Source organism: Rhinolophus sinicus, chromosome 1 (genome assembly GCF_057876585.1).
Source record: "Rhinolophus sinicus isolate RSI-liver-muscle chromosome 1, RSI-T2T, whole genome shotgun sequence".
NCBI lineage: Eukaryota > Metazoa > Chordata > Mammalia > Chiroptera > Rhinolophidae > Rhinolophus > Rhinolophus sinicus.
Window position 1 is genome coordinate 11,072,836 of NC_142501.1, and position 25,753 is coordinate 11,098,588.

Below are 25,753 nucleotides of genomic sequence, written 5' to 3' on the forward strand. Positions count from 1 at the left end.
CTCAGAGCGGAGCGCCTGCTCTGCACGAAGCACTCTGGAGACAGCGATGAGCGCCTGGCCTGGAGTAGCTCAGGCACGTGCTGGGGGCCAGCAGAGCAGTCACAGCAGCATCCCAGGTGAGAAGGATGCCTGAAGGGGGTATGCCGCAGCATCCCACCTGAGCTCCCAGAGGGCGAGGACCTGTGTCTCCCTTCAGTGTCTACTAAGAGCCTCCTGGAGTCCATCAACACAAATTCAAATCCTGCCTTAGGTGATCATACTTTCTAGATGTGCATGCGCCCTTGTGTAAATCAACATCGCATTTCCCATCCTGACTCCCCAAGTACAGCAGTAAAATGGGATGTGATGCAAGCTTCCTGGGTTTTCTGAGGGACTGAAACAAACTGTTACACAGACTCAGTGGGAGATGATGTGCTACTGAATTAAGGTACTAGTGCACAGAGAATACTCTGGAGTGGGTAGATCATGTCACGTGGGAGTTGCCATGGGCCGGTTCTGGAGAGATCAGTCTCAGCCAGGAGCCCCTCCTCTGGCCCTGCCTCAGACAGACTTGACCCCACACAGACACTCCCACTTGCACTTTATTAAGTACAGAGGACTGGTTACAACGGGGGCAGAGGGGGCGGGGAAGGCCCAGCCCCACCCCCACCATCACTGGCACACGATAATAAATAAATAGCTGGGACAGGTACGAGGGAGAAGTGGCACAGCAAACAGTGACAGCACAGGTAGGAAGGCAAATGCCCCCATTCCGAGCTGTGGTCACCAACACTGGGCTGGTACCATGGTCAGGGGAGGGTGGGGCTCTCAGCTATAGAAGCCCCCCAGGGCCACTGAGTGGCCCCCTGGATAGCAATCTTTGTGAAGGGGTACCTTTAGCATGTGGACCCTTATCAACAAAAATCTGGACCCCTGGTTGGTTCAGTCAGACCCAGATAGTCCAGAAGCCACTGTCTGTCAGACTACTGGATTCCTCTTTTCAGGATCTAAGAGATCAATGGGTCATCATTACCTGCTGTCCTGACTGGTTTACCCAGGATCTAAGACATGGAAAGGGTCATTGTTACTTAGCTTTATGATTGGTCCACTCAGGCTCCAGGACATCAAAGGGTCATTGTTACTTAGGCGCCCAATTGGTCTACTGAGGACCCAACATCAATGAATCACTATTACTTAGCCTTCTGATTGGTCCATTCAAGGCTCAGGACAATGTTTGTGGTTACCTAGACCTCTGATTGGTCAACAGGAACCCAAGGCCAGGACCTGGGGAGAGTAGGTAGAATGCTAGAGGCCCCAGGTAGGGGTGAGACAGTTAAGTGCTCAGGGTTGGGGGAATTCTTCAGTAGGCATCAGGGCCCAGATTTCAACAAGGGGAGGTCACAGGGCAGGAAATAAGGCCACCTGGCTGGGTCAGGCCAGGGCAAACTGGTGGCAGAAAGGGGCCAGCTTCTGGGACAGCAAAGAGTACCCAGCCACTGCTGGGAGAGAATGCGAGGCTCCTAAATCCTTCCCTGGGTCCCAGACCCACCAGGATGTAGAAACTGGAGCCGGAGAGCCGGTGGTGCTTAGCGTAGCTCTCGGCCGTCACCTGTGTCTATGGGATCAGGGTGGGGAAGTGGTGGGGCTGTGGTTGCAGGTCAGGTGGGCTCAGTCCTCCAGCCCTTCCATTAAGTCCGCCACGCTCTCCACGTAGTAATGGGGCACGAGGTCGTGCTGGCCGGCTGCCAGATAGGCCTGGGCCTCCTCCAGGCGGGAGACGCCTGTGAGCGTGAGCACGGTGGTCATGCCACAGCGGTGGCCGAAGAGAATGTCGGTCTCCAGGCGGTCGCCCACCATGATCATCCGGGCGGGGTCCACGCTGAAGTGCTCCGTGATGCACTCGAACATGTAAGGGCTGGGCTTGCCCACCACTAAGGCCTGGCGTCCCGAGGCGGTCTCCACTGCAGCAGCCAGGCTCCCAGTGCCTGCAGGGAGATGGACACTCGGTCAGTGCGGGGGGGCAGCAGGGAAGGCATCCCGGCCCCGAAAGTGGAATTCTCAGGGAAGCAGCTTGGCAGGGGGGTACAATTAGGCACGGAAGTGAGTCAAAAGGCTTGTTTTCAAGTCTTAGTGTAGTGGTCACGAGTCCAGACTCTGCAACCCGATGCCCGCATTCAGACTCCATCTCCAGCTTTCTCGGGCAGGCTGTTTAACCTTTTGGTGCCTCAGTGTCCCCATCCCTAATATGGCACTTCTCTCATAGGGGTATTGGAAGGACTGAAGGAGCTACTGCATGTCACTGGGCCGGGCTCAGTCAGTACTGCCTGAGGTTCACTATTTTACCCTGGCAGCTGTGTGCCTTCAGGCAAGCCACTCCATCTCTCTGAGTTTCCTTGGACTGGCTGGAAAAGGAAGATCCAAGTAATATCTACCTTCAAAGAGGCCCTGTGGGCATCACAGGGGCAAGTGCTTTGGAAATGGAAACGCACTTCCCAGACAGCAGATGTGGTTTTTGCCACAAGAATGTGTGCTCCTGGAATCAGAAACTGGCATAGCCCTTTTGGAACAGAGCAGGGCACAGAAATGTTCGCACCTCTGACCCAGTCAGCCTCCGCCGGGACCGTGGTCACAAGGAGAGAATTCAGACTGGAGACAAAAAGCTACATGCTTGAAGATGTCCGCGGCCACAGTAACTATAATACCCCAAATTGTGAACCACGCCCAAACGATGAACAATTGGTGGACTGTTCAGAACAGGACAGTTCTGACTCCTGGCCCAGTACCATCCCGCCCCGCACAATGAGTTCACTGTACAGTCCCACAGGCACATCTTTGTGCCAGAATGTTCTGCCTTCACACTAATGTCCCTGAACAAACGACGATGATGATGATGATAATCACAATTTACTAAGCACATTCTAAAGTGCCAGCGCTGTGCTGCGTGCCCATGGAAGCCCATGTTTTTTACAGAGGAGAAAGCTGACACTCAGTGACGTTAAGTAACTTGTCCACAGTTGCACAGCTTAATAAGGTAGATAACGGATATGCTTTCAGGTGGGTCTGACCCAGTCGTGTGCCAGGCCAGCTTGTACTGGTTTGGGAGTGCTGAATGTTTCATTTTCAGGAATTCTGTGAGTTGGTGGTTAAACAAAGTCTCTATTTCAGTCCACTTATGTAAACTTACAATCAAATGAATTACGTTTAAAACAAAGGTAACGCATTCTTAAAGCTCATCACTTCCTAATGATTTTACCATTAACTATGTTCTTGAGATGATTTACTCGTATGTCTGTATTGATGGAAATACTACCTAATGGTGTGTACACATCTTCCTAACTTAATGTTCAGTAACTTCAGGTTGGTAGCTTGAAAATCCGCCAGGGTGGCAGTATTTACACCACGGACACTGATTGGCAAATGGCACAAACCATGGCTGCCCAAATCATACACATTTGTCCGTTACACCACTGGTCCGACCCCAAGTGCTCTGGCCTTGTTTCCCTCCTCACAGCATAGGAAGCCAAAGGCTCAGAAGGGTCAAGCGGTCCCAGAGGAGGAAGGACTTGAGTCACAGGACCAGGGCAGAGCTGGCCCACAGCAACCCTACTGGGAGGTTCTCCCTGACATCTGACTTAGAACTCACCCGCTTGTTTTCATAAGAACTGGGTGGGGAAGAAAAGCCATTTGCCCACTTGGTGAGAGATTCCTTCCAGGATGGGAACGACTTAACTGAGTCTCCCCAGTTTTTCTCTTGACTCAAGGTCTCAGCCATCAGCTCCTTCTTTTCCCACCAGGACAGAGCTCATCACCCGTGGCCCCCACCATGTCCCATTTCATCCACTTAGCTAATATTTACTGAGGCCGACTACACGCCAGGTATGGTGCTAGGAAGTGGGAGAGAGCAGTGAACTCAACTAAGATCCTACGCTGGGGGAGCAAGCTTCCTAGCAGGGGAGTCTATGAGCATGACTCTGCCCTCAGACCACCACAATCCCCTTCTCTCCACATCCTATAATCCAAGACTGTCACATGTTTCGGTGGTGACGTATTCCTTAGACAGGAGGCATTTCTATTTGCCAGCTCAAGTGGCTGTCCTGTGGTTACAAGGTAAACACACAATTTAGGAGACCCACAGGAGGAAGGGAAATTGGGGTGAGAGGTTTGCATTATTTCAGATTGTATGCATAACAGGGGCCTTTAGTAATATTTGTATACCACTGTGTCAAAGCTGCATCATTCAATGTACAAACACGCCAGTAACGCTGCATTTGTTAAGCCTCTGCCTCCCCCTCTAGGTTGTGGGAATGACCAGCTGGACCGGCAGGCACAGCCCAGTGGGTGTTGAGACGGGAGGGACAGGCGTGGGCAGGGCTCTTCCACACTCCCCTTCCCGAGCCCCGGGGGACTATTAACCCACAGCCCTAACCTGAGCTTTGAACCCACAGCCCTAACCTGAGCTTTGAAGACTCCAGGGAAGAGCTCAGTTTTTGTAACATAGTCTAAGGCAGGCAGGCAGGAGCTGCTGCAGCTGGGAGCTCTGAGCAGAGCCCTCAACCTTAGATTTATGGGGAAACTGAGGCTGAAGTGGTCATGCAGCAAGTAGGTCTGCAACAAAGCTAGGACAAGCCTAGAACTATAGATTCCCCGCTTGGAATTGGCTCTGCCAGTTCCCCTAGTGCCCTGTTCTGCAAGATGCCTCCTCCAAGAAAGCCCTCCCAAATCCCCTCAAGCCCTAGGCCCTCCCTGCCATCCCATCATAATACTGTGTTTTCTCCTCAATCAATACCATCCTGTCCCACCAGGATTTGGTATCAATGACTGTCTGGGTCAGTGACCAGTAGAGTGATGGAGAGTTTCCCTGCCCTCTACTGCCGGGGGCACTGACCTGTCCACACTCACTACTGTCAGCCTCTGCTACCACCTGCTCCTGTCTAACTTGAACCCTTCAAGATGTAGAGCCTTCGCCTGCTCCTGCCTCCTCTGCAGGTCTGAATGCCCAAATGACAGCAGTGCAGAGTGCCTTGAATGGAGGACGTGGGGGTTACGGTAGCCACAAGGGCCAAGCTCAGGTCCCTAATCTGTTGGGCCGCTCACTTCCCCTCTCTTAGCCTGTTTCTTTAACTGAGAAATGGGACAATAATCGCCATTTCCAGAGTCATTTGGAAACTAAATAAGAACAGACACCAAGGTGCTGCAACATGACAGGGCTCTGGGTACAAATTACATCATCTGAGCACCTATGTGCCCAGATTACTCTCTCCTCGGATAAAACTGGCATGGTTAGCATTTCCATTTTACAGCCAGGACAGAGATGCTCTGAGGTTATGTAATGTAACAAGATTACAGAGCTGGGTCAAAATCCAACCACCTACTCTACTCCCCCACACCTGCCTACAACCTGCTGCTGGAAACGGTGTTTCAACCCTCCAGCAGGGGGACAATCCTTCCAGACTATGTTCCCAAATCTGCAACCTCACCCCGATGGTGGGTGAGACAAAATGACAGAGTCCTTGAGGCTGGTTCAGGAAAGTTAGGGCTGGGAGTCGGGGGACCTGGATTCCACCTGCAATCCCGAAGCCACAGTGGGCCTCAGTTTCCTCATCTGTCAAACAGGGACCCCACTGCTGCCCCTCACAGTGTGGCGGCTGCAAGAATTGCAAGACGTTATCGCGAAAGCACCCTAGGCTCTTGCTGGGTGGCGGCCGCCCTCGCAACCCTTCTGTTCCCCCCACCTGTCACTTGGAGACACCCCTTCCCTCACGCCCATGCATGGAGCTGAAAGCGTTGGTCGCTCCCCCCACCTCGGTTTCCCCGCCAGCCCCGTGCTCACCGGGGGTCCGGCTGCCATCGCTGAGCGGGTGCCACGGGTCGCGGTCGGTGGCCACGAGCAGGCAGTCGGGGTCGCGCAGGTGCGCGCACGCCTCGCTCAGTTTGGCGAAGGAGAAGTGCTCGTCGTAGCCCACGAGCACAGCGCGCACGCACGGGACCGCGCCCGGGTCCTCGCCGGGGTCCCCCGCCAGGCGTAGCCCCGCGGCGCGCAGCTCAGCGCGCAGCCCCTCGCCGCCCAGCACGAATACGGCGCCCGGCGCGTCCGGCAGCCCGGTCAGCCGCTGGCGCAGCAAGCGCGCGGCGCACAGCGCGGAGCTGAAGAGCTGCTCCGCGCGCAGCCCCCCGAAGCCGAGGCGTGCGAAGCGAACGGCCAGCTCCGGCCGCGCGCGCCGACTGTTGTTGCTCACGAACAGCGCCGCCTTCCCCGCTCGCTCCAGCCGCTCCACCAGCTCCGAGGCGCCAGGCACCGCGCGCTCGCCGTTCCACAACACCCCGTCGCAGTCGAACAGGACCCCCTGCGCCCGGCCCAGCACCTCGCGCAGGGCCGGGCCACGCAACCGCTCGCAGCGCGCCATGCAGCCGGCTGGCTGCCTGCACTCTGCTCCGCTCTCCCTCCGCAGGCTCGGCGCGCTAGCCCGCGGCCAGCCTGTGCCCCGCACCTGCCAATCGGTGAGCCGGAAGGGCCAGGGGGTGGGGTCACGGCAATGAGGGGTATCGCCAATGGGGGCGAGAGTCTCGGAAAACCGCGAGGACGCGAACAAACGGAGTTTGAAGAAAAGGGCTGAGTCGCGGCCACCACAGAGGGAAGGGGACCAATGATACCTAACGTGGCCCTTCTTCCCGCCTCCCGACTCTGCTGGGCCAGTCGCCGCCGAGTTTTAATCGCGACTGGCTTCTTTCTTGACCAATAAGGAGTTACGAGTAGAAAATGTGGCGCGAATAGCAGTCCTACGGACCCCAGCCAATCAGAAGGTTAGTAGAGGTGGTTGCTAGGAGAAAAACAGATGCTAAAGGAGATGTCGTCTTTGGGTCAAATCTCATTGCCCTCTGTATCATGGACGCTCCAATTCTCAGTGAAGTCCTGAGAAGAGTGTTGGTATGAGGGGGAGAAAGGCACTTGGTGTCGAGCGCGGAGGCCCTTGGCCTAGATCAGTGGTTCTCCACGCTGGCTGTACTGTATGTAGACTCCCCCTGGAGCACTTATTTTTAGGTACAATTTACATACAATAAGATACATACATCTTAAATGAATGTAAAGTTTGATGACTTTTGACAAATGCTTTTTAAAAATACCGATGCATGGTAGAACCTGAGATTCTGATTTAATTGTTTTGGGTGTGACCTGGCATTTTTTGGTTTGTTTTTAATTACCCAAGGATTCTATTGAGGCTAGGGTGGAGAGGCACTGGGGCTAGAGGCAGTGCATCACCAAGCACCCTAGGAACGGAAGGAGCCAGAGCAGCAGTGGCCAGTTGCCCAGGGCAGTGATGGGGTGACGGGGCTGCCTACATCCCCGCTTGAAGAGGGATGTGTCACAATCCTAAGGTTGTTTGCCAACCTCTGAGAAGGCTATGAACACCTGTCTGAGCCACAGGAACCCCATCTTGTCACCCAGCCTCTAAGGCTTGGAACACACACATACACATACCAGTCTGGGTTAGTGACTTGCCCCTAACAGGGCTAATATGGGCTCCCAGAGCCATACTTGATTTTAATTTTCAGTTCTGCCTGTCTGTTCTCAGGAGCAACTCAGATGTAGGGCTGAGTTGGGGACCTCACCCAAGTTCTGGCAGAACAGCCTCAGGGAAGGGTGCAGACCGATCCATCCCTGCTCCAGGGGGTGTTTCCCTTTCTCTGGAACACTGCAGATTGGGGGAACCGGCATCAACAGCAGCCATCACTTCTCGGGTGCGCTTTTGTGTGCAAGGGTGGTGCTTTGGAAGTTATGAGTGTCTTATTTAATCATCAGAACAATACTTGTGTGGTGGAAGTTGTTATTAAGTAAATTGCACAGGAGGTGAGGGACAGGCCTAGGCTGTGGAATCATTCAGACCTGGGTCCTAATCCCAGGTCCATCCTTCACTCGCTGTGCCCTTGGCAGGTCATGTTCTCAGCCTCAGTCTCAGTCTCCTCATCTGTAAGAGGTGATGGGATTTACTTCCTTGAGAGAGGATTAAATGGAAATCATGCACAGAAAAACGCAGTGTGTTGCCTAGAGTAAGTGCTGAAAACTTCGGTTGTTGTGATTTCAGGCAGGAGAAAGGAAAGGAGGCAAAGAATAGATAATTTTCCCCCCTTTGTGAAAGTGGATTCTTTATTTCGAGTACAGAAAATAAAGCTATCTTTTGGGCAGCTGTTCCAGTTTTGTCCAAAATAATTTATTTGCCAGCCTTACAAAAAAATACGTTGGCAAGGGAAAAATCGGTCCTATAGGAGCAGGCAAGCTCACCTTCCTTCTGGCAGCTCCCGTGGGACCAAGCTAGAGAGTGGGGGGTAGGCTGAGGCCCCCCCAAGCACAGGGTGGATCCAAAGGGGAAAAGGACTGGAAGTGGAGGACTATCCTGAGTCCTCCCTGCCGTGGGGGCTGACCCAGCAGGCACCAAGGCACTTGTAGGCAAAGGCTGGAGGACCCCACCACTTGGGAGGGGTGAGGGCTGTGTCCTGGGAGGACAAGGTGGGAGGGAGGGGACGCTGAGGGCTGTCAGGGAGGAGCCACCAGCTCAGTCAGTCTCTGAGGCAAGGCTCCTGGGCCGGGGCTGAGGAGGCATAGCTGGGGGAGTGGATGCCCTGCCTGCAGCCTCAGGGCCCCCTCCCTCCTCTGTGGTCATCCCCATGTCCACCTGTGCAGGCATACTCGGAGAGACTGGGCTGGGGGAGGCTGGACCGGGGGAGGCCTGGCTGGGGGAGGCTGGTGAACGCCGACTCTGGCGCCGGGCAGGCTGGGGTGGCATGGGGGGCAATGGGGGTGGCACTGTGGGGGCTCGGAGGCTGCTGCCAACCAGACGGCGGGGCAGAGCCCGGGGGGTCACAGGGCTGCCAGAGCCAGGGGGCAGGGATGGGGCTGGAGGGGAGGAGCGGGTGCTGGAGACCTGGGGGGGTGGCATGTTGGGCCGGGCTGGTGCTGGGCGCTTGGCTGTAGAGAAAGGAAAGGGGCAGTTAGGTGTCCATACTGTCTGTGGCAAATCCACCAAGCTTGACCCCACCTCAGGCCCTTTGCATCTGCTTTTCCTTCTGCCAGGAGCAGTTTCCATGGCTGGCTCTTCATCACTCAGGCCTCTCTCCATGTTCCTTCCCACGCTCAGCTAGAGTACTCCCTGACCCTGACCCAGTGACTGTCACATTTTCCACTTGTGTGTTCTTTACAGGACCTGTTGCTCTCTGAAATGATCTTGCCAGTTTTTATTTGGCTTGATCACTGCTTGTTTTCCCCACTAGAACGTAAACTCAGTGAGGCCATCTTATGTGTGGTTGACTAGCACAGAGCTGAGCACGGAGTAGGTGTTCAGTACACACTTATCGAATAAAGAAATGCTGCCTGTTCCAACACCTGCGTCTGGCTCCCTGCTTCTCGAAGCCCAGCAGAACTACCCCGCCCCAGCTCAGAGATCCCACTGCGCAGCTCTGACCTTGAGAGGCAGTTGAAGGGCTGGGTGGAGTTAGGAGGTCTGGACTCTGATCCTAGCTCTGCCTCCGCCCACTAGGGGATTTGGGCAAATCACTTGCTCTCCTGGGCCCTCAGTTTCCTCATGGTAAGATGGGATGAGCGCCTCAACCTCCAAGGGCTGATGTGAGGACCAGCTCAGGTGATGCTGTGACAGTCCTTCAACTTGTGCTCCAATGAGCAAATATCCCACTTGCCCCCCATACCGGAAAGGAGGCTAGACGCACCTCCTGCATGAAGCTCCCTGGGCAACCCACCAGCTCCTGCTGGTCCAGAGGCTCTTGCAGCTGCTCCCTCTACTCCTGGCTCTACACTGTATACCCAGGTGGAAAACTCTAGAGCCTCTTGGGCTGAGCGGGGCCTCCCAAGTGTCCTAGTCTCCCTGGCAGACTTCCCACCTGAACCCTCAGCTTCCTCACCTGCCTGGCTTTTGGCCAAGTCAACAGGCAAGTGTCCCAAAGGGCTCAGGAGGAGGCCCTCGGTCACCTCCCACCACCAGCACCACCACCTCCCCTCCCTCATTGTCCTGTGAAGACTCCATACTCCTTCTTCACTTTGTGACCTCTGGGCTTCTTGAGGGACTGGACTCCACTGCTCCCCACGCTTGATGGCCAACCTTTATCAAGCATTTACTGTATGAGCGAGGTAGCACCATTTAATTGTCCAAATAGCCTGACAAGGCAGGTGCGGTTATTGTTCTATCACACAGGAAGAAGCTGAGGCATGAACAGGTGAAGTCACCTGCCCAATGCCCAAGGTCACAGAGCTGGGGTCTGCACTCAGAGTGTCAGGCAGCAAACCTGAATTCCTGGCCTCTCCTGGCTGCCTAGAAACGGGACGGTCTGGATCGCCCACCCCCGTCCCTGCCCTCCCTCTATCTCCCGTCTCTTCCCACGACCAACTCACTCCTCCGAGCCATGTCCTCCGTTGGGGCAGCTGCCTCCGGGGAGCTCCTACTGACCTTGGGGGAAGCTGGTCTGAGGGGTGCCTCAGACTCTGTCCTGTGAGGGAAGGAGAGGGTCAGGGTCAGCTTTGGGCATCTCCCAGAAATCTCCTGGAACCTTGGGGAGACTCCAGGCCAACAGGCAGAGTTTGGGTTCTTCACCTGTAGCTGGGCCTGGCATCTGTCTCCAGACTAGAAACCCCTGGGAAGACACTTCTGGCATTGGCCAGGATTTGCATCCAATGAGCCCCTGGCTGTGGTGTGACACTGCAACAATGCCCATGGTCCCCCATGGGGCCAGGATGGCAGGTAGAAAGCAGGGCCTCCCCTCTGCCTCAGCTCTCAGCCTCCACGTCACCTTGATGGGATGCCCGAGCCACTAGAAGCCAGAGTGGATGAGAAGGAGAGGGGAGGCCATGACTCATTCCTGGATCCTTCCAGGTCTCTGCTCAGCTGGCTCCTCCTTGGGGACACTTTTCTGACCCCACGGCTAGAGTAGCGCTGCACTCAGATCCCCTACCCCGCTCTATTCTCCTTTATAGCACGCACCACTGCCTGACATTATATTGTGCGTTTATCGGTGTACTTGTTGATTCCACCCCCAGGAACACAAGCTCTAAGGATAGCATTCGTCTGTCTTGCTCATCTGAGGAAATTCATGGTTTGGGCCCCAGCAGTCTGTGACAACTGAACAATACCTGCTTGGTGTGGAGGCAACATGGTACCATGCAGCCTTTCCAGATTTAAAGTATCAAAGAGAAGACTGGAAGGTATTTACAAATTCTCAAGTGATCAGTTCCCTAGATTCCTAAATCCCCAGGACCTGAAACAGTGCCTGGCACATAGCACGTGCTCAGGAAATAGCCACACTACGAACGAGGAAATACATCAGAGGCTGAGAGGAATATCACCTCTGGGTCTCCACCCCACCTACTGCAAACTGGCAAACCTGGTTATTTGGGATGGAAATACAGTAATTACATTTCCTGAAATGCTATTGGAAGCCCTGAGAGACGGTGCCTCGGGATGGGCACCTTGGGGCCAGGACAGAAGCCATTCATATCCGTCAGTCCTTACCTTTCCTTGGTAGCCACTGAGGTTGGGGTGGGGGCCGGAGCTGGGGCGGCGACCGGGGTGGGCACAGCAATGGTTGGAAGGTCCTCAGAGGCCAGCTTGTCGCTGACCTTGTCCTGGGGGGCAGGGCCTGAGAACAGGCCTGACACATTGAAGTTGATATCTGCAGATAGAAGAGAGCAGGTCTTAGCTTTCAAAGCCGCCGCCAGCCTCCACTGCTCAGCCAGTGCCAGGACCACTTTCCCTCTCCCCTGACAATGTCTGGACTATATCCATGTGCCCACTCCCATGGGAGCCTCACAACAATTCCACCAGGCAGGCAGACAGGATCATCCCCGTTTCACAGATGAGACACTGAGGCTCAGAATGGAGAAGCAATTTCCTCCAGGTTGTGTGGTGAGTTTGTGGGGCTCCCAGGGATTGAAGCTGGTCTGAAGGGCACTGAGCTGGGCAGAGGGTCCACCAAGGGGCACATGTACACAGGAAGGAGCTTCACCTCCAGGGAAGAGGGTGTCTGCGTTTTGTATCAGAGCCTCCACCACGCCCACCACCTGGATGGACGACACTGACGCTGCATCCAGCTGGGCCTGGTCCCTGGTACAAAAGGGAGGGCAAGTGAGTCATCATTGAGCAACGTCCTAGTAACTGCAACTCTCTGGCCCTGTGCTGGCCACTGGGAACACAAGGATCAATCATGTCGAGTCCCTGTTCTCAAAAGTTCACAGACCCCTGTGGATGGCAAACATGTCGCTCGCACACCAAATTCTTCCTTTTCTTTACCCATCACAGGCATCACCAGTGTCATGGCAACTTTCCGCACAATTCTCGAATCTGGGCAGCCTCTACTAAATAGCTGCACTCAGCAAATGAATGAACTCTTTTGCCAGGTCACGGCCAGGTGAATAATAATGACCCCTCGCATATGACAGCAGTTCACAGTTTGTAAAACAGTTTTCTATTCATTATCTCAATTAATTCCCACAGCAACAATCTTCAGAGTTTGTATCATTTCTCTCTAACTTACAGATGAGGAAATGGAGGTCGAGAGTGACTTCCTAAGACCCATCTTTGGAAGGTGGGGTGGGGCTAGAACCAGATCTCGGGCTCCAGCCTCCCGAGCACCCCATTACCCAGAATGCCTATCTCCAAAGCCTTGAGGGGTGCATGATCCCTTCTGGCTGCCCCTCACAGCAGCCACGAGAATAGGAGCCGCTCAACCCATTCCAAGGCCCGGGGGAAACACACGCAGCAGACAGTTGGGGTGGGAACTGCTCCCTTCCCCCCCCGCCTCGGCCCCTCACCCTTCTTTCTCAGGGGGCCACAGCAGGTTGGGCCCCAGGACGATGGCGATGTTACTGGGTGTCATCTTGTTCACCTCCTGGTCCTCAGCCAGCCGTGCCAGGAACTTCATGAGGTACCTCGGGAGACAGGAGGTGGGCTTGGGTCACGGGCGGGGCATCGAACACCCACTGATGCCTCCGAGACCTGAGACTTTCCCAGCCTGAGGTTTCCAAAGTGCGGCCAAGACACCACACAGGCTGGTTTTAAAAATTTTAATAGTTAAATTAGCTGACCTTCTGAGTGCCACGTAGTGTCAGGTACTGAGCTACGTTGAGAATCTCCCAGCCACCCTATGGAGTAGGGACTGTTAGACTCTTGTGTTTTCTAGCCTAGGCACAGAGAGGTCAAGTCACCTGCCCAGGGCCACACAGTGGCAGAGGTGGAATTTGAAGCCAGGTGGTGTGGCTTCAAAGGTTCAAGGTATATGTTTAGTTCAACGTGTAGTATTAAAAAATATGACTAGTACATCTAAGCTGTGTTTTCAGAAATATTGCTTAGGACAAGGAGGCAGGACTCAAATCCAGGCCCAGTAGAGCCAGACTTTTGGAGTCCCAGGGGCTGGCTTGGGGCTCACCTGAGGTTACTGAAGTTCTCTGGGGGCAGGCGGCTGCACACCTCTTGGAGGGCCTCTAGCCGGGCTCCCGGCTCCTTCAGGCTGGGGAGGGGAACAGAACTGGTGAGCCAGCCCAGGGGGCCCCCGTGCATCCTGGGCGTCCCCAACACCCCCCATCCTAAGCCTCACCTGGCTGCCCTCATCCAATCGTCATAGAGGTCAAAGGTCATCAGGGGCTCCGGCAGTTCCCGCAGATAGGATTTGAGGGCACCTGCAGTGGTGGTGGTGGGGGCTCAGATGCAGCCCCCAAACCCCCACCTCCACCCCAGTACCCAGCTCTCTCCATCAGTTAGGAACCTCTGGCCCTTGTTCGTTTTTTTGGGCCATGGACCTTTTAGAGAAAATGCTACAGGCTAATGATCTTGTTCCCAGGAAACCGTACATCATAACACCCACTTTAAGGACCCCTATGTCTCCTCAGCAGTTTATCAGGCCTCAAACCAAACTGTCACGGGATCATTTCAGGCAGCTGTAGCAGAGATTTGGGGGTCGCCCTCCACCCAGGACTCCTTGGAGCAGGCACCTGCCACGGCGTGGGGGTCGGAGCAGAACTCCTGCAGGCTGCGGGGGTCCGAGGCCATCATCTGCTTGAGGCGTTTCAGCACTGAGGCCCCTGCGGCCAGACGGAAGAGGCCCTGGGGTGCGAGAGATGGGGGCGGTCACGGAGGGGTGAGCAGAGCAGGAGGCCCTGGCTCGCTCATGGCCTGGGGAAGGCAGCTGGACCTCACTGGGCCTCTGCCCGCTGGCCTGACAGGCTGAGTAGACACCAGTGTCTATGCATCGTCTCAACTCTCAAGGTCTAGGACTCTGAGCAAAGGGGGAAGTGGGGCTGGGGGCTGGGAGAAAGGTGTCTGGTTACACATGGAAGAGAGAAAGGAGGCCTCACAGGCCTGTCAAGAAGCCTCAGTCTGTTTTTGAGTTCCGCCTACTAAGGGTCTGTCCTCAGGAAAGCAGCCGAGGGACTAGCAAGATATGGCTGGAGGGCAGCATGAGGTGGTGACGGAACCTGAGTCCCTGGCTTCACTGCCACCTTCTCATATGCCACTGGGCATGTCTACCTCTTGAGCTCTGTCTCCCCCTGTAAAATGGAGCCACTGACGGCTCCCTCCAAGGTTACTGGGATAATTAACTTCCTCAATGCAAAGGCTTATAGCACAGCGCCCAGCCCACAGGAGAATCACTACGTGGGAGGTGGTGTCCCTTCAGCAACAGGAGGCCATGACTTCTCCTGGGACCTGTGCTCTAATGGTGGGATTACAGGCACAGCACAGGCAGTATGGGGGAGGTTTGGGAAAAACTGAGGGCCCAGATGCGCCCTCCCCACCGGCCCCAGTGGGTCCTACCTCTTCCTTTACACCCTCAGAAAGCAGCATCAGGACGCAGGCCTCCATGGGCAGGGCAATGTCCCGGCCCAGCTCTTGCAGGTGCGCTCCCAGAGACACCCCATACACCCTGGAGAAGGGGGCGGCCGTCATCGAGGGGGAGGGGTCTGCAGGGACGAGACAGATCAGCGGCCCAGGGTCCTCCCACCCATGGTCAGCCAGGGGCACCCCCCAGACATCCTCAAGGGACTACAGCTTTGGCCAATGGTACCACCCCTCCCACCCGACCTTCCATGCCACACATCCTGAAATCATCTAACACATCTCTCGAATCTGCTCACATCTACTGCTTCCACCCCAGTCCAAGCCACCATCACTTCCCTTCTGCCTCCGAACAGATCTCCTGGCTCCAGTCCTACCCACCTCATTCCATCCTCCTCACAGCAGCCAAAGCCATCTCTCCATCACAAATCTAATTGAGCCCTCCCCTGCTCAGAATTCATCTATGGCTCCCCATTGCTTTTCATGATGGAGTGGAAGCTTCTTAACATGCCCTGAGCACAGCGGGGGTCAGGGGTCTGGGGATGGGGCCCACCTGTGTCCCCACCTGATTGGCTGTGGTTCTCCTTCAGCTCAGCCAGGGCCGTGTCCAGCGAGCTCAGAGATTTGCGATGGTAGTCGGCCTGAATCTCCATGAGCTGTGGGGACAAGGGGCACCCCCGGGGGGGAGTGGGGGAAGCTGAACCTTGCATGGGGTCCACAAAAGCAGACCCCTCCTTCCCACCATTTAGCAGGGGGTCCCTGGCTCTGGTGTCCACCCCTGGGTGGTTAGAGCCCAATCTTGGACTCACATGGATAAAGTAGTTGGCATATGTGTCCTCCTTGGTGGCAAAGTGGTACAGGTCAGCCAAGTACTCGTCCTTGGGGACAGAGAGAGAAGGGCTTACACCAGTCAGGTTGGGGCAGAGGGGAAGCTGAGGCTCAGAGCAGTTAGTGACATGCCCAAGCTGTATGTGCAGGATCCCAGCCAGCTCTCTGCCAAGATTTGCATTTGGGGAGAGCTCACAGGAAACCCCTCAAACTCTCGAGGGGCCTTTACAGCTTCTAGTCCTCCCTTCCACATGCTCTTAGCACAGTGCCTTGTGTTACGCACCATTTATTCATTCACCATTCATTCATTCACTCACTTACAAATACACCAAGACCCCAGTGAGCAGAGCAAGTCTCTGCCTCCCAGGTGTTATGTGCATGGTGTGCACAGAAGAGGCTACCAGGCGATGGCTAAGTACACAGACCTTGGAGCCTGACTGCCTGGTTTCAAATCTCAGCTCTGCTGCTTCCTACTTACACGGCCGTGGGCAAGCCCCGTCACCTCAACCAGCTTGTTTCCTCATGTGTGAAACGAGGGCAGTGCTCACCCCTGCCACCCCCACACATCCAGGGATCCCCACGTGCGCCCTCACCTTGCACAGCTCCACCTTCTTCTTCAGCTCCTCCTCCTCTTCCTTCAGCGTCTCCACCTTGTTGGCCGTAGTGGTGTGGCTGTAACTGCCTGGTCCACCGCCCAGGCCCTGCCCGCTACCCGAGTTCTTAGCTGCCTGGCTGAGCCTGGGGATGATCCCAAGGTGGGGTGGTCACTGTCCCCATTGCCGGTCCAGGCCAAGTGTCCCCTCCATATGCCTGACCCACACAGCATTCTTGGATTTATAGAGGAAAATCCCAAAGCTCCACGGGGAGGGGCGGGGGTGAGTGCTCATGGGCGCCGCCTAGTGGTAGGCTTGGTGGTCACAGCGGCCCTCCCCCCCCCCCCCCCCAAGTTCCAGGGTAGAGGGTAGAGAGTAACAGAGCTACTCTCCTGCCGTCCGGCGATTTTGGAGGGGTTTATGGCTATCCCAGGCTTTGGGGTCACCCCCAGCTAGCACAAGCACGTGCACACACACGCACAGAGGCACCCTCGCATGTACCACTGTATGTGTTCCTAAGAACCAGACATGTGCATAAGTACACACGGTCCCCAGTGGGCTGTACAGTGTCGTCCTAGTGTGGGAAGCAGCTTGCAGCTCTGTGGCCACCTCTGTGGGCTGACCTAGGCATGGACCCACCCAGACTCTGTGGCTCCCACCTGCTCTTGAGGGTGTTCCAGTCTGACACCAGCTTCTGCAGGCTTTTCTTATGCTTGAGTATGGCTGGCAGCTCCTCCTGGGGGCAGGGTATGGGGTGGGAGAAAATTAGTGAGCTGGGGAGGTGGGAGCTAGAGGCTGGGGAGGCTGGGGGCAGGGCGTAGGGTCACCTCACTCAGCCTGCTGAGTGGCTGCAGGACATCCCTCTCCAGGGTCATCTCAAACTCAGCCAGGATGCGGGCCAGCTGGTTCTGAATGGCACAGCTCATCTCCAAGGCCTTCCTGTGGACACGTCACCCAGTGGGTCCAGGCTCCCGCAACCCCTCACCCCAATCTGGAAACAATAGGTGGAGCAGCCTCCCTCCCCATCACCTCCTGCCCCTTGTGTCTCTACTTCATCTTCGCTGGGCCAACACTCTCCCAGGCCTGGCTGCCCTCACTGATCTGGACACTGTCCCCAGCCCAGACCCTCTCTCCAGCTTGGTCACCCTTCTACTGTGGCTGCCCTCCCAGCCCAGATTCCCCCTTGGCATCTCCAGGTGAAGGCTGAGGCCCCTGTCCATGCTCACCCCATGCTGGAATCAGGGTCCAGCTCCTTGAAGCTCTCAGCCATTGTGGTGGACAGAACCATGAGGGGAAGCTTCTTCTGCAGGGAAGGGCAGGGCCGGCTGTGAGCTTGAGTGCCTATGCTTTGCCCACTGGGCCTCCCTTCACCCTGCCCTAGCCCATGGCGTACCCTTGGGGGCAGAACCTCACCAAGGCACTGGGCGTGGACAGGGGATAAGGGGACCCAGGAGGGCCACAGTCACAAGTAAGAGTGGAAGCAGGATGAGGCATGGTGGGAGTGACTTCTCCCTGGGACCACGTACAGAACTTCCACCCCTCTGGGGTCCCCTTTCTTCCTCCCAGAAGCCACTTGCTTGGGTTAGAATAAATGACCAAGTCCCATCACAGACTGGAAAACTAAGAACAGAGGGCTCGCCAAGGACACACAGTTGGAGAGGGAATGGAAGAGCTGGAATAGGACTGGCTGTCCCCTGCCCCAGGGCACATGTGGCTGACCCAGCCACTGCGGAGCCTGGCTCAAACCCTCCACAGCTCCTATTGCTGCCCCTCACCGCCAGAGCTCTGGCCACATTGAATTGTTGACTGATTCCAAAATATGCCTGACCCATTCCTACCTACTTTTGGAGAACACCAGCTTTGTTCAGAGACCAGGGTTCAAATCTCAGTTATGCAACTTACTAGCTGTGTGACATTAAGTGAGTCACTTTACCTCTCTAAGTCTCCATTTCCTCATCTGTATAAGCGCTAATAAAGGGAATCTCCTCCTAGGATGGTTGTCAGCATTGAATGAAGCAATGCATTGACACATCTTAGCAACAGACGAGCAGTAATCAGTCCATAAATACTGGCTGTTGATTAATACCAGTGAGTATCACTATCACTCAAAATCCAGCTCCAATGCCACTTCCTTCAGGAAGCCCTCACAGACTGCCCCAGTGGAGAGGGACTGCTCAGGTCTAAGACTTGACTGGACAGGGAAGTTCAGGTGCAGTCAGAGGCCTGGCCTTGGCTCAGGAAATTGGTGTGTGTGTGTGTTGGGGGGGGGAGGGCAGGGTCAAGAAGGTGATGGGGGTGGACGGGTGGCTCAGTTGGTCAGAGCGTGAACTCTGGGCAATGGGGCTGCCGGTTCGATTCCCAAGTGGGCCAGCGAGCTGCACCCTCTGCAATTAGAATGAAGGAATGAGCTGCTGCTCAGCTCCCGGGTGGCCAAATAGCTCAGTTGGTTGGAGCGCGGGCTATCAACCACAAGGTTGCCGGTTCAACTCCTGCAAGGGATGGTGGGCTGCGCCCCCTGAACTAACAACAGGCGACTGGACCTGGAGCTGAGCTGCGCCCTCCACAACCAAGATTGAAAGGACAACAACTTGACTTGGATGGAGCTGATGAGTCCTGGGAAAAACACACGACTGTTCCCCAATAAAAAGTCCTGGAAATACACAGTTCCCCAATAAAATCCTATACCCCTTCCCCAATAAAATCTTTAAAAAAAATGGTTAAAAAAAAAAGGTGATGGGGAAGACACAGGACTTATGAGTGGGGTGCTGAAGGAGGGGGGCTTGGGACAGAGCAGGCTTCACTCCCTTGGGGCCAGTGGCTCAGACTGGCAGGGAAACTCCAGCCCCGACCTCACTCCTCCATTGGACAGAGGTGTCCTGCCCAGGACCCCTCCTCCTTGGAACCCCCACTCACCACCCGCTTGTCCATATCTGCCCCACTCTGGCCCTGCAGACAGGCCTGCAGTCGCTTGTGGACATTGTGGGCTGCTCGCTTGGCTGGCTCCAGCCGCTGCTCCACCTGGGAGGGAGCAAGGTGGTTATGGATCCCGGGTTGTTGTCCCCCACACCCCACTACCCTATTCTTTCTTCCCCACAGCAGGAACCACCTTTCCCTTCCCTCTTCCTGGGGACTCCATGGCCAATAGCTTGGGGAATGACTCAAGCCGGGCCCCCAGTTGGCATCCCCGCCCGGCCCTCTGCTGACAGCCTGCACAGGCCTGCCTTGCCACCCGTGGCTGGCCCGCCCAGGCATGTACCTGCTGCAGGTCCTCACCCAGGAACTCAGCAGTCTCCGGGGTGCTGTGGGGGGGTGGGGGGAAGAGAGCTTCTGCTGAGCTGGTCCAGGTTAGGAAAACTTCTGCCCCCTCCCCCCCAACAGGGCACCTGGACCCTAGTTGCTTCCAATGCCCCTCCCAGTTGGGGCCCGCCCTGGGTGGCCCGCCTGCCTGCCTCATCCCAGTCGGAGCACATTCCATGGGGGTGGCAATAGGATACATGGCTTTTTCCTCCTCCACCCAGGGCTGTGTTCTGTAAGAGGACTTCTGAGAGAGGGCGGACAAAACCGAAGGAGGACTGGGGGAGGCACCCCAGGACCCAGCCTGTCTCCTGCTGACCCTGGGGAGAGGAGGCCTGGGCTGGCCCCAAGAACGGGAAGTGTTTGAGCTCAGACTCTGGGGCTGTCAGTCACATAGGACTCTGCACCTAATGGGGGCAGGCCCTGGGCCCCTGCCTGGGGACACATGGAGACACTGTGGCCTGACTGCCCAGGCCCACACAAGCATCTGTGCCAGTGTGAGACAAGAACCAGGTCTCTGGACCCTGGACCCATCCCCTGGGAAACTCCCAATGTAGGGGGAACAGGAGAGAAGACAGGCCCAGGGAGCTCTCCAAACTTCCGTCCTCCCCTCCACCAGCTCTGAGTGTGGGTACAGGGAGGCCTAGGGAGGTGTCCACCTGAGGCTGGGAAAGGAGAAGCAGGACAGAGAAGCAGAAGGCCCCGGGGCGGGTGGAGGAGGGGCACACAGCAGGAGAGGGGCAGGCCCCTCCTCCCACCTCGCCAGGACCCAGTCTCCTGCCCTCCCCCAAGGTCTGGGGCCCTGACCGCCCTTCCCCCCAGACAACCAGAGATGGTTAACTGTCCCCATTGTACAGAGGGGACAAATGAGGTTAGGGAGCAGCGTTCACTCAGAGACTCACGGAGTCAGAGAAGACTCAGCATCCTTGATCCTCCCCGCACCCCCCTTCGATCATGGGTGAGGGTTCCTCTTCCCCCCCAAAGCCAGCGCCTTTCCCTCCAGCTCTGGCTGGGAGGTGGGGGTGGCATTCAGAGGGGAGGAAGAGCCGCAGGGCTCAGGCTAGTCAGAGGGTAGCTGTCCAGCTGCCCTCAGCCTCCCCAACCCCTCCACCTTCCCTCGGGTCATGTGGGGGTGAGCCTGAGGCTGAAAGGGATGGGGTGGGCACTCACCGTCCCAAGCTGCCCGTCTGGGCCAGCTGCCGCATGCGATGCAGCTGCCTCTTCATCATCTTGGGGGAGGACTGGAGGCTGCAGGGTCACGGTAGGGGTCGAGGGCCGGCAGCCCCCGGCCCAGCCTGCCTCTGCCTGCAGCGCTTTCGCCCCGGATGGGTGGGCGGCGCTCTCCGCTTCCTGAGCCAGCGCGCTCCCGCTCGCTCCCGCCTCCCCGCTCGCGGCTCCGCCCCCGGCCCCCAGGTCACTCCTCTATCCAAGTTTGAGATCTCGCTCTCCCAGTCTTCCGGGACCCCCACGGCCCTTGGCCCGTCCCCGCGAAAGTCTGTCGGCCGGCCGCCGGGTTGTCCACAGGTTGTGTGCGCAGCTCCTCCCCGTCCGCCCCGCCCAGTCCCGGTGGCGGGAAGCAGGTAAGCCGGCTCCTGCCACTGCGCCTGCCCCGGGTTCCTGCCCCACCCACCGACCTGCCAGCCCTGATTATAAATAACCTTTACACCCTTCTCAAAGGAAAAGAGAGTTCCATGCTTAGGAGGCAGAGGCCAAGACAGGCCCGTCTGGGCCTGCCAAAGGCTGCTCTGGACCCCCTCCTCAAAGGACCTCCTGGCCTGCTCCTCTGTTGGATGATTGGCTGGGGCCTTTGGCTTCCTGGGACCACCCTGCTTCTGTGTGCCCTTGGACAAGTCCCTGGAAATCTGGACTTGCTGTCTCTAATGGCCTGATGTGCCAGCTGTCCTGGCCCTGCTCAACCCAAAGAGTGGATACCCCTGCCTACTCCTCCAGCAAACATGCTCCAGCTCCTGTTGCCCTTTTAAGGGCGGGAGGGGTGTCTGCCACCCTCCAGCCACAGGGAACAGTCTGAGAGCAGTTCCCTGACACTCTGCTCTCCCCCAGCCCCAGCACTGACAGTTTCCTCCATCTGTAAAGCCCCTTCTGCCAAACTTCCTCAGTCCCTGCCCTTCCTTCTTGTAACGCAGTGATGTGGGTGCTGCTGTCCTCCAAACTCAGTAGGAATCTCTTAGGCCATCCACCTACACCAGAGTTGGGCATACAGTAGGTGCTCCATAACTGCTAGTTAATACAAGATGAGCGAACCTTTGGGAAACAGTGGGCTCTCCTTGCTGAGCCACTGCACCTTGGGTATCAGGAGGCCCAGGGATGGGGGGAGAGGGAGACGTGTGGTGTAAAATCCTGCCACACACACCGCACTTTGATTTGTTGGAGTTTCAGTACAGTTTGAGCATTATTTGAGCACCTATTTGTGTGGGTGGGCAGACTGGGCACTTCCTGAGGGCAGGACCTCAGCCTCAGGCATCTTAGTGTTCCAGCACCCAGCACGGGCCTTGGCACTGGCTGGTCTCTGGCTTCCAAAGAGAGAGCCAGGTAGGCCCCAGAGGGGTGGAGAAGGGAACCCCCCAGCTGTTGATCCTTGAGCCAGAGGCTCCCACCTGAGTGGAGTCCTGGCCAGAAATTGGGAGGCTCCTGGATCAAAAGCTCAGGCCAGGATGAGGAGGTCCCAGGCAAGGAGGTTCCCTTGCCCAACTCCCTTCCCCCAAGTGGAAGCCCCTGGTGGGGACTCTAGAAAGGGGGGCAGGGCTTGAAGAATGCCTCCATGGAGGGAGGCACCAGAGTCTACTGTAGACCTGGCTTCTTAAAATGTGGGGCTGGGGTTGCAATGTCTGGGTTCTAGTCCTCTCCTCTCCACTTTCCTCACTGGCCAGACTCCAGAACTTCGTGGTGGCTCACTTTCCCATCTCTGCAATGGGCACAACCTACTGTGTGCAGAATTCGGAAACTGAAGACTCCCAAGCCAGCAGCTTGACACCAGGTTCCTACCATCCTGCTGTCTGGGAAATGTCCAGGCTCCATGGTGTCCCCACCCTGTTTCAGCCCCGCCTGCATCCCAGACCACGCTGGGTCTGGGCTTGTCCACTTTCCCAGCTGTTATGAAGGTCCCTGAGGGTAAGGCCTGGCTTCTATCTCTGTTCCTTCTAAGCTTGTCCATGCTTGAGCCCCAGCTCCAGCCTCAGGCGGGGTCAGTCCACATGGGCTGCAGCAACTGCTGCTGTGCAAACAACCCAAGCCGTAGAATCAGGCCACCTGAGCTCCAGAGTCCCCTCCAGCCAGACCCAAGAGCCTCTGCAGGAAAGTCACAGGCTCTTCTCTGTCCTGCCTGGGTGGGGCTGCTGTGCCTCTGGGCTGGGTGAGGGATATATTTTAGGGTATATTGAAGCTCGAGCACATGTGAATGTGGAATCGTAACAGGTTGGAAGCCCCAAAGGTTGGGTCATAGGTTGTTCCTTCAAAGGATATTGTAATCAGAGACACTTGGACTCAGAATCTGTTTCAGTCAGTGGATGTTGAAATGGCAGTTTTAGAACGGCATATGCAGAAGGGGGACCCCAAGTCACCTGCCAACCCCTACTCCAATCGCAAGACCTTTTCACACTGCACTGCGAAAGCTTGTTGACCTTGCTGGGTCGCCTCCCCAGGACAGCCTGGGTCCTGTCTGGCTCATGCTGAATCCTCCTGGGCCTAGCAATGTGACATTGTCACAGGAGCTCAAAAACCACAGCTGACCGGAATCGCAAGTGAAGACATTACCTCAATGGACATTTATTCCCAACCCCAAAGACAGCAGGAACAGAGCCTAACGGTGTGAATGGAGCCGGCTAGCTGGGTGACCTTGGGTGAGGTAGTTCACCTCTCTGAGCCTGTGTCCTCATCAGTAAAATGGGACTAATGATAATAGCATCTCGCTGTTGTGAGGATTGAAAAGTTGATGTGTAAAATGCCTAGAACAGTGCCTGGCCGTTTCTCATTATTCAGCCTGCAGTCAGGAACGGAAGGGCTCCTTACCCCCATTCCTGCCTCAGTTGCACCTAAATGTGTCCTGCTGCCGTGGGACAATGGCACTTACTATTGTCATGCTTTAGCACGTTCTCCAGTGAGGCTGGCATCGTTGTCCCCATTCTACAGGGGAGTAGACTGAGGCTCTTGGCCCAAGGGTCCTAGCTGGCTAAGTGGTAAAAGTTAGAAAGCGGATCTGACAGGCTCCAAAGCCCCTACCTCGCCTCCTGTGCCAGATGGCATTACCTGAAGACCCAGAAATGCTGGTCCCTGCCCCCATCTTAATCCCCGTGGCTGCTTTGACAGGCCCGAGGCCTCAGTACAGGCTGTGAAAACTTGTGACAGTTGTAAAGTGTGTGCTGGAGCAGGATGTGGGCAAGGTGGCCAGTGGCTGGGCCGTGAGGCGGAGGTAGCAGGGGTCAGCCATGGGGCCATAGGACTGAGCAACAACATCCATTTTAGACACTCGGACACATTGCTTGTTTGTGGCCATGTCGGTGCTGCCCTCTGAGTGGAGGCCTCCTCCCAGAGCAGTGAGGCATGTGGTGTGACTTCTGGGGCTCCCAAAGGAGCCCTCGTCAAGCCAAAAGGACTTCCTGGGAGACCCTGGCGTGGGGCTGAGGCCCAAGGACTGCAGCACAAGCTGATGGCCCCAGAGGACAGCAGCTGACAAAGGGCTGGGGGTGGGGGTGGGGTAGAGGCTGGGGAGGCCGGGGGCAACATGCCCTCAGAGGACACCTCACAAGAATGCTGCTCAGACTTGGGCCCTAAAGTGGAGCCTATACCAACCTCACCAAAGTACAAGGCAGTTAAGTGCCCTTTCTGTGCTCTCTCAGCCTCAGTGTCCCATTTCCACGGGGAAGTTTTGAATATTAAGGGAGAGGCTGCATGCAGGTCTAGCAAAATGCCAGGCCCAGGGCTGGCTCCTGTTACCTGCCTGGCTGTACCTGTTCCCTGGCCAGGTCCACAGAGACTGGTGACAGGGGCAGCAAGAGAACTGCAGGGACAGGCTCCCCGGGCGAGCAGTGGCCTGTTTCTCTTGGCTGCCTTTGACGGATGGGCAGTGTGCTGCGGTTGCTAAAAAAAATAAAAATAAAACAAAATAAAGCTGCTGCTTCTGGCCGCACAAAAAGAAGTGGAAGTGTGGCTTCAAGGCCTGGGAAGTCCCACTGCTCCTGGGCTGGGGTGTGTGTGTGGGGGTCACCCCTCACGAGGCAGAGAACACTGCTTCCCCTGCCCCCCATCCCAGCCTGTGGATTCCAGGTGACCCAGGTCTCCTGCGCAGGGCCCCAGACCCGTCTGGATCTACAGGCCATGGGGCCCCTTCTCTGATCAGACCCCCACCCAGCCCGTCACAGATGCCTGGCTCGCTGGGTACCTCAGGCCCCCCTGCCCTCCCAGCTCTCAGTGTGTCCTGCTGAGCTCCTGGCTTACAGGTTCCATGCCAGGCTGTGGGCCATGCCTGGCACAGGGGGTGCTCAAGCAGCACTTGCAGACTGGCCAGATGGAAGGACAGACAAGGAACTCGGGAGACAGGAGGTCTGAAAGACTGAAGGAATTTCCCTGCCCATGGAACCTCTGGGGCACTCCGAGCTGACAGGCCGGGGGGACCCTTTGGCCCAGACTCTTCAGAAGGCCTCAGAGGGCCCTTACAGCTCACAGGGTTCCTCCCACCTTTTCAAACAAGGAACCTAAAGGCCAGAGAAGGAAGCACCCTGCTCCCAACTAGGAGCCCACTGGAAGCAGCCCTGACTCCCAGCTGGCAGTCGCACATTCCCACACCTACCTGCAGCCCTTCATTGGTCAGTATGATTGTGCTCCACGTACTTCTGGGGCCCCAGGGGGACCTTACAGGGAATAGGGGTTTTGTTTCACTTAGAAGGAAGAAACTTCCAACTACAGATTGTCTTTCCTAGACATCACAAGTGTTCAGGAATCCTGCCCGGGAGGGGGAGGGGGAGGGAACAGGAGGCCAGTGTTCAGGGGATGCCACGAGACTCCAGTAGGTGCAGAGCTGGAAGTGCCGGCTCCCAGGCCTTGCTCCCGCTCCTGTCCCCTCAGCAGCGTGGCCAATGGGGAGAAGCTCTCCTCCTGCACTTCAGTGTCTCCTGGCACAGAAATCACCCATTTGCTGAAGGGAAGCTGGGGAGTCAGGTGTGCTGGGCTGTTCTCTAGCACATCTCAATAGGACCTATGAAAAGGGGGTTGTGGCCAGGT

The 25,753-nt window shown here is 56.4% G+C and overlaps 2 protein-coding genes across 5 annotated transcripts; both read right to left on the reverse strand.

The window, feature by feature from the left end:
• Nucleotides 1-563: 563 nt before the first annotated feature.
• PDXP (pyridoxal phosphatase) lies at nucleotides 564-6,589 on the reverse strand. Its single transcript, XM_019753016.3, has 2 exons — nucleotides 5,810-6,589; nucleotides 564-1,964 (listed from the first exon to the last, which is right to left on the reverse strand). The coding sequence occupies exons 1-2, from the start codon at nucleotides 6,381-6,383 to the stop codon at nucleotides 1,648-1,650; spliced, it is 891 nt and encodes a 296-aa protein (XP_019608575.1). The 5' UTR covers nucleotides 6,384-6,589; the 3' UTR covers nucleotides 564-1,647.
• A 1,502-nt stretch (nucleotides 6,590-8,091) lies between these two features.
• SH3BP1 (SH3 domain binding protein 1) lies at nucleotides 8,092-21,026 on the reverse strand. 4 transcript variants are annotated; one of them, XM_074326380.2, is made up of 18 exons: nucleotides 20,690-21,023; nucleotides 19,482-19,524; nucleotides 19,139-19,243; nucleotides 17,452-17,528; nucleotides 17,053-17,164; nucleotides 16,885-16,961; nucleotides 16,226-16,370; nucleotides 15,614-15,682; nucleotides 15,370-15,460; nucleotides 14,784-14,929; nucleotides 13,964-14,075; nucleotides 13,570-13,651; nucleotides 13,402-13,482; nucleotides 12,788-12,904; nucleotides 11,983-12,080; nucleotides 11,490-11,649; nucleotides 10,376-10,470; nucleotides 8,092-8,941 (listed from the first exon to the last, which is right to left on the reverse strand). In XM_074326380.2, exons 1-18 carry the CDS (start codon nucleotides 20,746-20,748, stop codon nucleotides 8,529-8,531), a joined length of 2,082 nt encoding a protein of 693 aa, XP_074182481.2. In that variant the 5' UTR covers nucleotides 20,749-21,023; the 3' UTR covers nucleotides 8,092-8,528. The 4 variants fall into 4 exon arrangements, with proteins under 4 accessions (XP_074182481.2, XP_088652658.1, XP_088652671.1 ...); XM_088796532.1 differs by having other exon boundaries at nucleotides 8,382-8,941; nucleotides 15,358-15,460; nucleotides 20,690-21,026; XM_088796545.1 differs by lacking the exons at nucleotides 19,139-19,243; nucleotides 19,482-19,524 and having other exon boundaries at nucleotides 8,382-8,941; nucleotides 15,358-15,460; nucleotides 20,690-21,026.
• Nucleotides 21,027-25,753: the final 4,727 nt, after the last annotated feature.

Coding starts and splice junctions, on each gene's coding strand:
- PDXP (XM_019753016.3), bottom strand. CDS start 6,383: ATGGCGCGCTGCGAGCGGTTGCGTGGCCCGGCCCTGCGCGAGGTGCTG. Junction 1,965..5,809: donor CGATGGCAGCCGGACCCCCG/GTGAGCACGGGG, acceptor ATCTCCCTGCAG/GCACTGGGAGCCTGGCTGCT.
- SH3BP1 (XM_088796532.1), bottom strand. CDS start 20,748: ATGATGAAGAGGCAGCTGCATCGCATGCGGCAGCTGGCCCAGACGGGC. Junction 15,683..16,225: donor AGAAGGTGGAGCTGTGCAAG/GTGAGGGCGCAC, acceptor TCTGTCCCCAAG/GACGAGTACTTGGCTGACCT. Junction 14,076..14,783: donor CTGAGGGTGTAAAGGAAGAG/GTAGGACCCACT, acceptor CTCGCACCCCAG/GGCCTCTTCCGTCTGGCCGC.